This window comes from Molothrus aeneus, chromosome Z, assembly GCF_037042795.1.
Source record: "Molothrus aeneus isolate 106 chromosome Z, BPBGC_Maene_1.0, whole genome shotgun sequence".
In the NCBI taxonomy this organism is placed as follows: Eukaryota; Metazoa; Chordata; class Aves; order Passeriformes; family Icteridae; genus Molothrus; species Molothrus aeneus.
In genome coordinates, this window is record NC_089680.1 from 34,757,143 (window position 1) to 34,774,149 (window position 17,007).

General features: G+C 35.6%; 1 protein-coding gene across 2 annotated transcripts in view; it reads right to left on the reverse strand.

The window, feature by feature from the left end:
- The window catches only part of CWC27 (CWC27 spliceosome associated cyclophilin), a 92,172-nt gene that overhangs the window by 69,960 nt on the left and 5,205 nt on the right, over window positions 1-17,007 (reverse strand). For both annotated transcript variants that reach the window (XM_066568986.1, XM_066568987.1), the window contains exons 7-10: window positions 16,253-16,322; window positions 13,737-13,816; window positions 11,416-11,449; window positions 7,520-7,695 (exon numbers count right to left, since the gene is read on the reverse strand). In XM_066568986.1, coding sequence (XP_066425083.1) covers window positions 7,520-7,695; window positions 11,416-11,449; window positions 13,737-13,816; window positions 16,253-16,322 — 360 coding nt within the window. The remainder of the gene's footprint in view (window positions 1-7,519; window positions 7,696-11,415; window positions 11,450-13,736; window positions 13,817-16,252; window positions 16,323-17,007) is intronic.

The window sequence follows — 17,007 nt, forward strand, 5'->3', positions numbered from 1 at the left end:
TATACCTTCTGAAAGACAGAAATTTAGAACTGCTATTGTATTAACACACTCAAAACTGGGTTTTAAAAGAATACATAAAAATAAGTTCCTTTTCCAGGTTACTTTCCATTCCCACTGTTTTTGATACCTAGCCAATGAATTCCCACCAGTTAGTGTCTGTGCTTCTTCTCAGCACCACAGGAGAAAAAAAATGTTTTCAGGTAGCTTCAGATTATGCATATCTGCATATCATTGCTGTGGCTATAAAACACAAGATAGTGTTAACACAAGTTACACTCTTTGGTAAAACAATTTTAAATGTGTTTAGAATTCAGAAGAGTCCCATCTGCAAACCACTGGAGGCATGTGACATTTTGTCTACTTTATTTCTGACATAATCTCCAAAACTCTTCAAAGGCAGAGCTCCACTTGTGCTCTCAGTACAAGCTGAGTTTGGCATGTGAGGCAAGGATTGTATGTTGGAGCACCTGTAACTACAGCGTAATGCCTGGAAAATGTGTTGATCTTGACAACTGGCAGGTGCTTTCCCTGTCCTAATGCTGTAAAGTCAATGCATAAATAATGGAATTACTTTCAATAATAATCCAAATTCCACCCCTTTACTGAGGCTGAGTGCTGCTCAGATTTCCATAAAGTGCTTCTCTAGCGAAAGAGCACTGTCCTGGTACACACTGAAAATATGTAGGTAAGGTACTACTTGCATTATCTCCTACAACCTTGTCAGGTCTTCACAGTCAAGTTTGCATTCTTGAACTAATACCTTCTCAACAATTTATATGATGAACAAGAAAAACTGTCTAATATGATGAACTAAGAAAAAGCTAGTGTTGTTGACATACTATATCTAACGCAAATAACTAACCTTATAAAATTATGCTTGGAAACAGTTCAATCAAGATACAGAACAACAGAAAGACTAAAATACTGCCATACTGTTCTCTATATGTATCAGCACATTTCAATGCCTAGTACTTCTCCAAGAAGCTTTTCAAAAAACAATTCAAACCAAGAGTGATAGAACAGAAATGGAAATATATTAACCACTGAAGAACAACAAGGAGAACACTTAGAACAGTCCTAAATAAGTTTAGTAGTGCAATAAAGGCCACTGAAAGTTATGATTTTAAGGGAAACATTTCAATACCCGGAATCGAAATAGGACTTGCTTATTTGCTCTCTTGAAATTCATCATTATAGGAGCTTTTGCACTCTTACAGAAATACTGGTAAGAATTTTGCTCAATATTATTTAAAATTATTTCAGTATGTGATTAAATCGCTACTTTTGCATAAAGGTGAATTTTATCCATTTAAATATAAATTGTTTAAAGCTTTGGACAGTTACTTTAGTGTCAAAATGGCCTGCTTCAAATTAAGTTAAAATTGAACAACAGAAGCTGTTTTGCCAGTTTATTACTAACGATGGCTCCTAGTTTTAAAAGAACATCCATACAAATGGAGCACATTAAACACAGAGTGAACAAGCCTTTTTTGAAATACAGAATTAATGATTTTTAATAAAATAAAAATATTCACAATTTCCCCATGAAACACAAGCATTAGCCTTAACAAGAGATACAGAACTGTAGAATGGTTTGGGTTGGAAGGGATGGCCTCTGCCATCCAAGCTACTGCCTCCAAGCCCCTACAATGGGCAGGGACATCTGCAACTAGATCAGGTTGCTCAGAGCTCTGTTCTGCCAGACCTTGAACAAACCACATGGTGGAGCATCCACCACCTCTCTAGACAACCAGTTCAGCGTTTCACCACCTTCATTGTAAAAAACATCTTTGGTAAATGTAATCTAAATCAACTCTTTTTTTAAAAAAAAAAACCCACTAAAACCATTGCCTCTTATTCTTACTGCAAAAGACCCTGCTAAAAAGTTTATTCCCTTCTTCCATACAGGTTTTACCTCCCTTGCCTGGCTGGCCATACTTTTGAAGCAGCCCAGTTGGCTTCCTGGGCTGCAAATGCATGCCTCCAGCTCATGTAAAGTTTCTTGCCAACCAACATCCCCCGGTTTTCTCCTCAGGGTGGCCTTCAATCCATTTTATGCTCACCCTGTGTTTGTGCTTAGGATTGCTCTGACCAAGGTGCAGCACCTTGCACTTGGCATTTCTAAACTTCAGAGTACAAATGAATTTCATTTTGAGAAAAAATTGAGAGGGGAAATTTAGGTTTCAGAGTAGCATATAAATTTTGACACAATGCTATCAGGGAGTTTCTTAATAGAACTAAGCATAAGTTCCTGACTGGCTGCTAACTTGGCTAATTTTAGAGTCAATCCAAAAAAGCTGAAAATGTGCTTCCCAGTACATACGCGTAAGGAAGTCTTAAAAAAAATAGCAACACAAACCAGACCAAAAGACTATCTTCAAGAATTAGATTACGAAGTTATTGCTTAAAATAGTTGTCAGAGGCACATAACCCACTGAGTAGAAATATACCTATTCACTCCAGGGAACTCTACTAAATCCATTAGTAGTGAATTGCACAAACTGTCACAGTAGCAAACTGTCAGAACTGCTAGGCAACCCGGGCTTGCTGAATAAAACAAAACCTGAAGATCTAATTGCCAAAATCTAGAAACTAAAAACCAGAGAAAATGACAAACTAATTCTCAGAGAGCAATGATTGAAAAAAAACTGGAAAGCCCAAGCAACATAAGTGATACCAGTTGAATACCTGTAAGAAGGGCTGACGTGGTCAGCCTGTGAATGAAAAGGGAAGTGGAAGTAAAAAAAAAAAGTTGCTGCTCTCTGCATACAGCATTATTAAAGCTAGTAAGAGATTAATGATGAAAGAGATTTAAAGAATGTTGAAAAATTTGAGATGGAAAAGAACCCAAACCATAAAGTAATTTGAAGACTAGAAAAAAATTTCTTACTGTGAAGGCCAGAAAAAACTCAATGTCTACAGCTTATTGAAAGGACTCAATTAGAATTTAAGTAGTTGAAGTAAGAGAAAATACAGCCTGCTGAAGTGAACTTCAGAAAAAGGCACAGCAAAAAGTAATTCAGTGGCTACAAGCTGAACCCAGACAAGTTAAAATGTAAAACTGGAAGAGGTACCATTAGGAATCATGTATCTAAGTACTGAAAGAGAATATACTCACTGACTAAATATGGAGCAAACTACGCTCTCTTGATATCTAAAAAAAATTATGTCTGAATGCCTTTCCAGTTCAGCTGTAGCCAAACAGTGAGTTCAATACAAGGGTAACTGGCAGTAAATTATGGCATGAGATACACACTTTATCTAATCATCTCATTTGGCTTAAAACACTTAAAAGAATACCTGAATTTGCTGTATGAAAACACCAGCAGTTCTCTAGGTACAGTGAAATTTGAAGCCAGTTGCAAAAAGAGTTTTTATTCAGAACCTCAAAAGCCAGTTTTACTAACATATATGTCTATTTTCTGGTGCTAAACTGGAAAACCAGGAGACAAACTCTATTGTTGGACAAAGCCTGATAGTAAGTTACCCTTACTTTAAGAAAACCCTGGTAGGATTAGCAGTACAGTTATTAAATTTAAAATAGTAGTTTTGTGAATAAATATATCTGTTAATATAGAAACAGATAAAAGTTAACATTCCAAAGTGAATAAGTAGCTTTAAATATATGGTATTTGCATCACATTATTACATTTATTAACAGCCAACATTAACAGAAAAGTAGTTGCTGAACACAAGATGAAATACTAGATTAAGTTTAAATAAGTAGAAACATATAAATACACATTTTTACTACTTTTCACTGTGTAATGCTTGCATTTTAAGCACAAGGTAACAATCACACAATAAATACATTTAAAACAACATATTTCAACATAAATTATTAATTTACAAATACAAAGTACCTAACTCATCATATATAACAACTGCAGATTTATAAAGAGAAAAATTTTGATTTCAAGATCTCTTAAAAAAGATTTCCATGTGATCATGTAAGATTACCTTTGGCTTTTCCACACCACAGTACTATATGAGCACTTTAGCAAAGCAAACTCGCATGCTCAGTGTGGCAATGTTTATTCATGTTGATGCCAAGTAAATGTTGAGGTGTCTTGACAATATTCAATTTTTACTGTATGGTCTGAACTGGATTTAGCATGAACTTGAAACCCTGCCTGGCATTATTAATTATTTTTATTATGATTGTGTCTAGGTGACAGGACTGTGGGGGTGTAAGTTTTTGTCCAAGTTATTTCATGTTGTCTTTCAATAAAAAACTAAGTCTGAGGAAGTACATCTTAAAAACTGTTACATGTTTCTGCTTTAAGGTAAGGATGAAGGAACTAATTACTTATATATGCACAGAAAATATGTAAAGCTTCACATATGATTTATTTTACCCATGACAAGCAAATTGATGTACGAAAATAACAGGAATGCAAAGGAGTGCCAATAGAGCTACTATAAAATACTTTAATAATTATTAAAGTAGTTAATAGTAGTAGTAGTAGTAGTAGTATTTACTACTATTCATCTCCTTGGGATGGTAATAGTTTGTAAAACAAAATAAATGTGATTACTTAGTTCAACTGCAAATTATAGGATTATTAAGAGAAAATATACAAGAGGAAATGCCAAATTAAATTCAAATGATATTAACTACTCAAGAAGTCAGCTTCTCTTCCTCAATAGTTTCGCTATTTTAAGCACTTATTTCATATTGCCATTTAATACCACACCCATTAAAAGGATGCAAGTGAACTTGATTATACAGATTATACTGTACAGTCCACTGTATTTCACCCCACACTGCATGTCTTGCAAACAATAAGCACTGAAAATTTTTAAAGCTAGTAAGCAGAAATGTGTAGCATCTGAGCTCCACCTACAGGATGAAAAGAAATGTGTAAGAAATATTTTTAATTACCAGACTACAAGAGGGCTATTTACTCTGAAGCCTTCAGGTGGTCATCTCAAGCCACTGCCATTTTACAAACTCAATGCAATGCTGAGAAATTTCATTACTTATGCAATGATGGCAAACACTTTTTCTATCTCTAAATATTCCTATATGTAAGCAGCTGTTTTACAGTGTGAAGTGTAGGTTTAAGCTTTCTAAAAAACCCGAGACCAACAGAACTTCTCTAACAACTTGCCAGAATGACTGGGAGGCTCTTTTTCTCAAGTTTCCTTACCTAATACAAAGTTGTCAAAAAAAAGCTATTTTAAAAATATACACAAGAGGTTAAAATGCATACTGAAATGACTAAAATTAACTTCACCACTTGAGCACTTCAAGTATGGTTGCATTTAGAAGTGGTATTGGATCTTAGTACCATGAATTTGAGAAAGTATCTATGGTTTCTATACTGCTTCTCTAAAACAGACCTTACAAATGCATTTGGATTAAAAGAAACTGATACAAATGAATACAGTTTTGCAGAAGATGTCATGCATGTTAAAAACTGTTCTCTGAAACAAACGTTGTTAGAAGTTTAATTATTCTACTAGCACATTTAAGTATCTGATGAGAAGAATAGATATCACAACTTTCTTCACCCTATGATATGTCAGTAGACATTACCCTCAAGCTATGGATAGTCCATCCAACTTTTTGTTTGATATTTACACCTCCTACATCTCTGCCTCTGATCAACACAGGCTTTGAGTACAGTAGGTGGTGAACACCCATGTGTATATTATTAAACGTTGCCAGTACACTGAGAAAATAGTCACTATTTCAGACAATGAAACTTGATATTGTTTATCTTACTTTATCTAAACAGACCTCAAATGTAAAACCACATTATTTATAACAAACAATATTGTGCCTTTGATTTTCGTGCCAGAGGACTGCAGACAATTATTTGGAAAACAGTAAGTCTAGAAATTTATGTTACTTGTGATACTAAGCAGTATTTCCTAAGGCTATGGCTCCCAACTGCTAAAAATGCAACCAATAAAACCCTCTTCTGAGTTAAGATAACCCATTTGGCTTTAATACTATTACTACTGCCTCCCTGAAAGAACAGAATAACCACAGAGCATATTGACTGACCACATGTAGAGCCAGCAGCTTACAGACTGATTACACAAATGTCTCTTAAAATAAGCTATAACATGATGCAAACTTGGGCCTTTTGTACCTCATTCCTATGGGCATCCTCTTGCCTCGTATTCTCTTCATGCTACAAACTTGCCATTACACCTTAGTCAATTTTGTTTCCAGCAGCCATTCTAATAAAACCCCAGGGACAATTAAACAGATTGGTGCACAGGCAGTTGAACAAATAGGTAGGCAGTAAACATGTACAGATTCCAAAGCCCTTTGCTACTGTAAAGAAGTTATTTGGCTGCTACATAGTTCAAGGTTCTTTTTCAGAGAGAGCTTTTCTTAGAGACCTTCAAATTTCTAAGTCCTTGCCTCCACTACTGAATATGGCTGAACTGTAATTGTTTATTCTCCCCAACCAAGAACAATTCACTGACTCTCAGAAGCTTAACATTGTGTCAATCTCGACCACAGGACTAGTGACCAGATTTTGGGATTGAAGTTATCCATCATCCTCATTGATCTCTACTTCCTGGGGACCATCTGTCTACAGCAGCGATACTACAGCCACCAATTCCCAAAGCAACACACATCACAACTTGAAAGACAACAGAAAGAAAAGTCAGGGAGTCTGTTTTACAAGATGTTTTGTACATGTTCTTTAAAAAAATACCTAGTTATGTCTAACATAGCCATAAAATCATGATACTCTATTTTATGTACTGCAATTTATGCTATATGTACTGCTATATTTACTAATATGTACTGCTCTTACTGAAAGAAAGGAAAACTGAAAAATAGAAATCCAGTGCTCCAGAATCAGAGTTTCATGCTGGTTTCAGCTGAGGTAGAGGTAATTTTTTCTGCAGTAGCCAGCATGAGGATGTGCTTTGGACTTGTGTTGAACACAGAGCTGTTATACAGAGAGCCAAAGACTTTTTTGCTTTTTTGTACTGGAAGCAGGAGAACTGGAATGCCTGGGAGGTATAAGAAGACAAAGCCAGGACAGGTGGCCCCAATTGACAAAAGAAGTATTTCAGGCCATGTGACATCATGATCAGTATGAAAAGTGGTGAGAAGAAGGATCATATGAGTTGGAAGGGATGTTCACAAACACTGGAATAACTAAATTACATGACTGCAATGCATGCTGTTATGTCTGCAGAGAAAAAGGGATGTGACTGCTGCAGCGTTGGAAAGCTGGTACACTGCAGGGTGAGTACTGTGTTATACCAGACTTCACTGGATGATCCTCCTTTCTTTGAGTCTCAGTGGTGGGCAGCTACTAAGTGTTACTACTATGTGTTAACACAGGTACGGAAGCTGCTAAACTCAATCTTATAACTGAGAAGAAAGACAAAGTAAAGACTGACAAATACATATAAAGATACTTTATTTCTAACTCACCGGGAAAAATAAAACTCCCATACAAGGAATCAATAAATTATGAAAATCTTAAAACTGTAAGCAGTCTAAAGAAAAACATCTACCAAACAACACAATCCTTACCTGCGACTAGTTGTTTTCCTTTCTGTCTTGGTTTCTTCCTCTTGAAGTTGCTGTTTAATATTTTCACTTGTATCAATTTTGAGTTTCTTGGCAATGCGTTCCTTTATTTGAAATCTCTCATTACTAGCAGCTTCATCTTCTACACTATCAGCATCTTCATCATGTTCCTCTTCATCCTTTATTGATTTAAAATGATAAAACTACTTTAGATTTTTTTCAGTACAGAATGACAAATATGGAAATCTTTTTCTTACAAATATAATCTCTTCCAAGAAAAAAGCAAACTTCAAACAATATATCCTTATTTGCTTCAGAGGTAACAAAAATTTACAAACATGACAGTTTCTTTTCCATACACAAATTTCTTCTTATCTGTAAGGGTTAAAAACCCTAAACCAGTCTATTCTAGAGTATTAACGTTTACAGCTCTGTTGATGACATCACAGCAGTGTGATATTACCCATACCATTGTTCATGAATCAAAAATTTGATTGAGACAATACCATTGTCTCAATGGTATTGAGACATGATGGTACCATCTTTCATTTTCCACTGAAAGAAAAACTTAACTCCCTACCACATGGGTATACTACAGTCATGATGGGATAGAAGAGGTTGGCGCATCAGCTCCTGTTAGGGAATTTATAAATACTAAATTGATCATAACTGTGAAATTGTTATAAGCTTAATGAATTGATCATAATTGATCATAAGCTGTTAAAACCTGTGGAATTGATCATTGCAGCTTGCTACAGAGGTCAAAGGTGAGGCCTCCATACCTAGCACAGGTAGGCAAAAGGGGATAAAGCACCTTGGATCAAAGATATTTGAAGGGAGAAATAGTTGGAGAATGAACAAGTGGCCTGACTAGACCAAGGGATCTAAGTTTGTCTATCTCCTTCACTGAAGAAGGAAGTCTGTATGAACCTTAACTGAAGAATGACAGCTTAAAGATGACATGGGATATCTTTTCACATTTACTTTGGTGGGATGCTCATCAGCAAAAGGAAAGTGTAAGACGCCACATGATTCTAATTTTAGCCAAAGACAGAAAGGACATTTAGAAATAGCAAGCCAGAGGACTTCACTGTATCCAGGAGACTGCCAGAATGTAAGCACTTGGGAAGGAAAAACATGTACATGTCCTGGGTGTGAAACACAGGTAGGAGGAAGAGTAGGCATGAAGACCATGTCCATAAACATGAAGGAGGAAAGAATAAAAAAAGTAAGAGCAGCAAGAGGCAAAATTTGGCAATAGAAGAGAAAAATCAAGAATCGGATTTCAGAAGTTGTAGTGGAGTCACTGTTTAGGAATCTTTAGATTCAAGATTTAGACAAGACAAGACCAGTCAGAAATAAGAAAGAAATCTCTGAATATTTAGCACAGTAAAACAGCTGAATATTTTGCCAATGAAAAGACAGAAAAGTTGTTGGGGGAGTTTTGTCTGTTCCTTTTTAATAGGGAAGAGAAAACTGCAACAGGATCAGCATTTCCCTTAGTTTACCAGAAAGATATTGTTTGACAGAGGAGATAATGAAACTTTGTAGAAGATTTGCTTACATGATAAATTGTCAGAGAGATGGGTGACTACAGACCTCAATAGCAGGGGAAGGTCCAAAAAAAAAGTGACAGGACTGTGTTTGAAGTCTTTAACAGTCAAGGATAAAGACAGGCTCCTGGTGGAGATTTGACTAGGGCTTAGGTAAAAGCATTTCACTGACACACAATTAATTGGACAGAACTTCTGGAATAAAAATGCACAACTCTAGACAAATAGCATTTGCTAAGTAGTAAGCTAGTTAAAAATTGCAGACATCTGAGTAACAGGAAGAGGGTTAACAGTCCTTCTCTCTCATTAAGTCCATCTGATACCAACAAACAGATCTAACAAGAGTCAATAATCCAGACTGAACTGCATGGCACCTCAAAAGGGAAGTGGCTGTTCTGTTGGCTGATAGTCGCTCTCCATGTGACACAGAAATGCAAAAGTGCTTGCCTGAAAGTTGTATTACTTCTAACTGCTGTTGTTAGCTGGGTGGAGTTGTCCTATTCTCCTCCTTAATATGAAAATAAAAATGGTAATGAGGCATTTTGTGACAGAATGACTACTGGCTACTATATGTAGTATGATTTTCCCGTTTAAGGAGATTATTGAACTGAGGGGTGGATAATTCATTTTATCTACACATAGTACTGCATGAAACTTACTGTTCAGCAACTGACAGACAAATAGGGAGAGGAAAAGAAATTGTGCAGAAAAGAAATGTCACTGGTGAGAAAAAAAATTGTTAATGCATTTCATATAATGTTTTCATTAATGACTTGGGCACAAAAAGAATCCTAACAAATAGCTATGAGGTACTGCTAATACAAAGGCTCTCTCAAAGAATTAAATGTACAAATTTGAGGACTGCAGTAAGAGAAACAGGATGGTATTTACTAGCATGAACAGCAAGGCCATGTGCTCAGGGAATACTAACAAGAGTTTCTCTTACATGCTATGGGCTTGTAGGCTGGGGGAAGTAGGAAGATCTGGAAGAATTATTTGCTCCCAGGTTTGCCTATAAAACTACCAACATGTTTCAGCTGTGTAAATGCAGAAGTGATCCTGTGATGTGTTAACTAAAATAACTCCAAGAGATGATAAAATAATAGTACCACTTCAAAAGACCCAGGTAACTGCCTGAAGTGCTAGATCTTAGCTAAAATCTTAAATGTAATGAAATCTAAAGAGAACACTTCCCCAGGAAAAAATGAGAAAAAGCCTTTATATTTCCAACTTTGGCTTAATTAGTATATTTATTTAAATTTTTATTCTTCAACTAATAAATCCATGTTCTACACTCCCCAAATCCAGTTTGTTTAAGAAAGGGATATTTGAATATCTGAAGAATTACTAATTAAATAGCATTTCCAAACCCTTTTTACACTAAAATGCTCCTGCATACAGCAGGAATTATAAAGGAGAAGAATGAAAAAGCCTGAATTCATACTATGCCTTATGAAAAAAGGAAAAGCATATAAGCAGATCGTTTTTTTAGGCAAGTGAATGTGACAGACTGTGCTCTTCCTTTACTTCCACTGTGTCAACACACAATATAGTTAATACTTGTGCATGATGGACAGATACAGAAAACAATACTTTCCAGGATTCAATTAGATCAATGGGAGATTACAGTCCTAGTCATATATTACAACCTTATCTCAACAGCAATTCAAAGAGGTACTCCCATGATCTGTGGCTGGAGACAGAGAGATATTTCAGGTAACAAGCTTATGCTTACCTGCACCGTGTACAACAACTTTCTTGTACTTAAACTGCCTCTGTATTTAGTTCAATGTTACTGCATGACTATTCAAATCCCATGTCTTTCAGAGGTGACAGTCTTCAACAATACAATTTCACTGCTACAATTTAATAATTCACTGAGTTTTTGTTCTCTTGAAGAAATCTTTCAAACAAGACTCTGACTCACATGCAGACTTACCCTCAAACATTGCAATTATATAACTAATCATGACAAACTTGATTTTAATTATTTTTTAAGAAGCAGTTTCAGGGTTTTTATCACTCTGGTGGTTTGTCACCCTGTGGTACACAACCCATATCCCTATGGGTTATTCCTGTATAACTAATATTCCTATATAACTAATATTCCTAAATAACTAATCTACTAACTGAAATACAATACCATCAGTTTCTATAAAAGTAGCAGGTAGTATGCTAATTCTACCCTGATGTGAATAGCCAAACCTGAGAGCCTTCACACTTTTGCCAGAAATCTGACTTGTGCTAGTTCTTAAAGATCTCTAAAGTAACATTTGTTCCCCAAAGGAAATCTTATCTGCCCACAGGAAAAACCAAAGAATTTTAGTAAAAAAAAGTAATACTTGCCTCACTCAAATCCTTTTCTTCATTTGCCGCTTCACTAAAAGAAAAAGAAAAGGAACTACTTTGAAGTGCTAGAGGAGATTCAAAGTATTATTTAAAACCCAACATTTCTTAAATAAAAAAATTGTTAGCCAACTGAAATTTTAGTAAACTTCCTACTTTGTATCATCCTTGCATTTATCTTAAAAGTATCAATATTATTTTCTATCATTCGACTATCACAATCTTTTCTAATTAAAAAAAGCTTAAAAACAAGAGCATTCATACAATGGAGAAATCCTAACCATATCTTGAGCTATTCAAGCAAAACACTAATATGTACAGTTAAAACCAACAAAACTCAGTTGAGCTGTTTTTGATCTCATTTATCAAACAATTAGTAGCATTTCATTGGTAGCACTGCAACTAGTTCATATTTTGGAAGATGCATTTTACTGATACTGAAGCTTAACATCAAGATTTAAATTCGTTCTACAGCTACAGCTTGGTGAATTAAAAAAGAACTTTATCTGAACACACTAAAGCTAACATACCCACTGTTAATTATCATAAACTAATAATAAGGGCCCTTGAACCATTTTAGCCCACATTTAAAAAAAAAGAAGTTTTGCTACAGAAAAACCAAGGAATATTAAATAAGTCTCAGAAGTCAAGGCTTTGAAGTGTGCTCAAAGCAATCAATAAGTAATCAAGATCACTAAAGAAACTCTAGATGTGTTGCAACCAAAGTTGCAATCAATGACATTATTTAATAAAGTGCTGCAGCTGGGTCAGGGCAATTGCTGATACCAATACAGACAGGGGATGAATGGACTGAGAGCAGCCCAGCAAGGAGGACCTGGGGGTGCTGGTGGATGAAAAGTTGGACATGAGCTGACGATTTACACCTGAAGTCCAGAAAGCCAACTGTGCCCTGGGCTGCATTCAGAGCAGTGTGGGCAGCAGGGCCAGGGAGGGGATTCTGCCCCTCTGCTCTGCTCTGCTGAGACCCCACCTGCAGGGCTGCATCAGCTCTGGGCTCCCAGCACAGGAAGGACAGGGACCTGCTGGAGGGACTCTGAAGGAGAGCCATGAAGATGATCACCTCTCCAATGGGGAAAGGCACGATTGCTCAGCCTGGAGAAGGGAAGACTCCAGGGACACCTTATAGCATGCAGCATTTTCATACTTAACATGGGGCTGTAAGATGGGGACAAATTTTTTAGCAGGGCACATTGTGAAAGAACAAGGGGTAGTGGTTTTAAAGCAGAAGGGGGTAAATTCAGACTAAACATAAGGAAAATGTTTTTTATGATGTGGATAGTGAGACACTGGTGAGCAGGCTGCCCAGAGAGGTGGTAAATGCTCTATCCCTGGAAACAATCAAGGCCAGGTTGAATGGGGTGCTGCACAACCTGATCTAGCTGGAGATGTCCCTGCTCACTAATGGGGGGGTTGGATGTGATAAATTTTAATGGCTCCTTCCAAACCAACTAGTCTAGGATTCTAAGATAAGCAAATTCTCAGAGTTAACATATTTTCATGGAATTTTCTCACTTTATAGCTCAACTGTGGTTAAAAATCAGAATTTATAAAGTACTAAAAATAGATAAGAAAATCAAGTTAATTCAAGCATGCAGATTTATGATTAACCTGATATTTTGTTTGTTCTTTAGATTTGGAAAAAAATAAGACATTTTCAAGCATAAGCAGGGTTAGAAGCTTGGGAAAAGCAACCCTCTAGAATAATCACAGCAAAGAACATCTTCAACATGAAGAAAATTTAAGTATCTTTAAAAGTTTAGGCTACGAAAGAGATAGTAGGAGTAAGAAAGACTGTGGTAAAGAGAGGTATAAAAGGGACTGTCAGCTCACTGTCTCTTCCAGAATGTGAGTTAGAATTTACAAAATGCCACTAGTAGCATCCAGGTTCAGAATAAAAAGCGGAGATACTTCCTCTGGTAGTGAAGAGGACGTTGTGAACTGAAACAATGTTACAAGAGACTTAATATACACTTTGAGGAGAGCTCTATTAAAGGTTACTAAATAGAGGAACCACATCAAACTCTGACAGTCCTCTGAGGTGAAAGCTGAGAGGAAGCTGAGCAACTACTCAGATAAACTTTACATTTGCACTGCTTTCACTCTTTACTGGGCATCCATTGAGGGCCAGTGGTGGTGACAGCTTAGTGGGTTAGAAAAATATTTGGTCTGATCTAGCACTGGCACTCTTAACTTTTTAAAGTGTAACGTGAATTGACATTTCTCATGAGTATACATGTGGATAATTGGGTATAACATATTGAAAGTAGATCTGTTCTAGAAATTGGAAATCACATACTAACCTTTTGACAGCAGGAACTGAGCTAAGATGTGGATCATCCTTCAGGAGATCATGACTACTTTTACTTTTTCCCTTCATGCTCTGTTAAAAGAAAAAAGTTATTATTCATTTCAGTTTAAGAGGCTAGATAGTGAAAATGGATTATGGTAAGAAAAACATAACTTGTTTCTTTTTAGCTTTAGCCTATCCAGTAAGCATAAACACTTTTAAGAACAGAAGAAAGAGAAACATCAAACTGACTCCACAGATTTATTTTTGCAATAGGAATGCACTTAGTTTTAAAGGACAGAGAGAGAGGAAAAAAACAGATATTGTTTAGTCATGTACAATTATTACACATCATAAAGATGATAGGTCTAGCACATATACACTTGAGAGAATAAAGGGGTAAGAACTTAACTTTCCAATAATGACACATGACAATTGAAAGAACCACCATGTACAAAACAGTACTTATTAATTACACTAATTAGATCCCTAAGGAAAAAAAAAGAAATTAACAAACTGCTATATATCAATCTGGAATACATAATTTAAGAATCATTTACTGAAACAAGGAGTCAAATAAATCTAACACATAAGGTCTTCAGGCAGAAAGATCGCAGTTAGAAAGCATTCTACATGCTAATCTAAAAAAAATATTCTTAATTTTCAGAGAAAAATCAGACTGAAAATCTCTCTTACAGGAACAGTCTATATTGTGACCTGTACTGTGAATGTCTCCATTGCAGATGCATTGTCTAACACTTTTGGGAACACATTCGACGTGTGGACAAAATCTTACTCATTTAAATGCAATTGCAGTTTTTCATTATGTAGAAAACAAAGACTAACACATTCAGCAACATGAAAAGATAATTGCTTCATTAAGGAAGGGGTGGTGTGTTTGGAGTGATGGTGGGGCTGTGTACGGCACAGTGCTCCAAACAGGTACAGACAATGAGCAGTTTGGACACTGAAGGCTAACACTGATCAACAGCCAAATCCCCGACTGCACTAATAGCCTTCATGGGGTTGACAGCTTGAGGGGTTTCACCCAGAACTTCTCTGCCCTTCTTAAACAAGCAAGACTTACTGCATCTAGCACCCACAAAAAGCTCATAGGATTCTAAGTTTGCAGGTGTCAAAGGATCTCAATAACAACTTTGACCTTCCATTTTTCTTATCAAAAACAGAGAATGCAAGTCAGTGCTGATATTCATGTACTTCAACTTAAACAGATTAAGATAATGACCAGAACTACAGAGACATTGATCTAGACCTATTATGAACTAACAATGAGGTATCAAAAAAAAAGGCTTAATTCTGTTACAAAGAATGAAGATAAATTCTTCATAAAGAGTTGTTATGGTTAATTATCTAGCTACAACCAATGCAGAATTTAGTCAGGACAAATAGGCAGATGAGATTTTGAGGCTGAGCTGAAAGAGAGCATTAAAACACTGGAACTAGGTATATCATGAAAGAAGCATTCTATTTAGACAATTTTAAACTGAAAACAAGTATTTGGCATGAAAAGAAAGGAAGTCCAACCAACTGAATCAAACCCAGTATTACAAGCCAGATAAAAAGCAAGAGCAAAACAGTAGATGAGCAGATTAAGGTAAACAAGTAAAATTTGTCTGACCAGTAAGTCAAAAAAAAAAAAAAAGAAAAATAGTTAAAGCTGCTGTTGTAATAAATCTCTACTGTCATTCTGACTGATATCATATCACTATAATATTGTCCATCATTATTCACATTATTCATTATTTTCCTTTTGTATTTCAGCTAACTTCTGAGGACTAACAACTGTTTTTTCACTTATGTGCTACAGGATGCAGGACCATGTAGTCTGATCACTAACTGAAGCGGTGAGGTACTGTAGAAAGCCTAGAAATCTAGCAAACAACTTGGTCAGCAATAGAAATGAAATCAGAAATAATATTTTATTTAAGAAAATATTTAACTAGCCTTATTTAAGTGCCAAGTCAGGGAAGGAAATGTTAGACCAAAGATTACATGTGCAATCCTGGAATGTGAACATTTCACTATGGTGCACTATTAAATTATGATAATGGACTATTTTCTCCACAATAACCACACTTCATTTTGCTCACAGATAGATGAATATATGTAAGAAAATGGAGCTAAGCCTGCATTGGAAATGCATAAAATGATCCTCAGTATTCAAGTATTTTACCATATAATTGCAATCATAAATAAAGGACATGAAAAAGAATAATGTACTTATTGCTTCCATGACTTTTAAACAGCAGACACAGATTTATACTATGAAACTTTTTGTTCATGGAAATTCCATGCAGTAACTGAAGGTACCGTCAAAATCAAGAGAGCTAAAAACTTCTGTTTTTGCAAAATGCTGTAATAGCAGAATCCTAAAAACTGAAGCAACTGCTATTATTATTGTTCAAAATATAAACATAAGAAGAAGACTAAAAACTTTAAAACTTTCCATAAACATGCAGAAAAGGTAATTAGGTTGAAAAGACAAATAATGATAATTTGGTACAATACCTGACTAACTCTACTGACTTCTTCCTCTTCTTCTTCAGCTTCTTCCCCAAAGGAAAGCAGATTAAAATTTCTTTAAAAGATAAAAGAAAATTCCTAGTAAAATTTTAAATATTGTCTTACTAACATTCCATTAACTTTAAATACATTACGTTCATGCTGTACATGACCTTTTAAAAAAACTTTTTTTCCTGCTAAATGTACCAATTTCAACCAACTATTGCATTTTGCTTTGCAAAATATCATAAATATTCAGAAAAGCATGTTGTATTATACTCCTGAGATAAAACAAGGATAGCAAAGCATCAGTTAAGACACAATTTAAGAAATCCTGTCTTGACTAGCTTTCCCAGCTGACAGTTCTGTTGTATTTTTTTCTCAACAGAGCAGCATTCAAGACACAAGATTTTCAAGATATGACAGCTCAGAAACGTATCAAATGTGTATACATTCACAGAATGCAATTAAAAAATTATGAGCTATAATTTATTTTTCAAGAGTTAATTGTTCACAGTGTTGTAACCAGTCAGTTGCAACATGTTCTATTTTTATGCAGCAGAACTGACAGCATGCCCACTTTAGAGTTCCTATTACTTTTCATTGCATGTTTGTGAATTTTCATTCAGAGAAACTAAGATTTCCCATGTCAAAATGTCTGCCTCTTGCTAAGGACTTCACTGGGGGAGAAATGGTATCTGATAAAGTAAGTTCAAAAAATCCCAAACAATTGCGCTGTGACCCAGTTACTCCTACCAGTA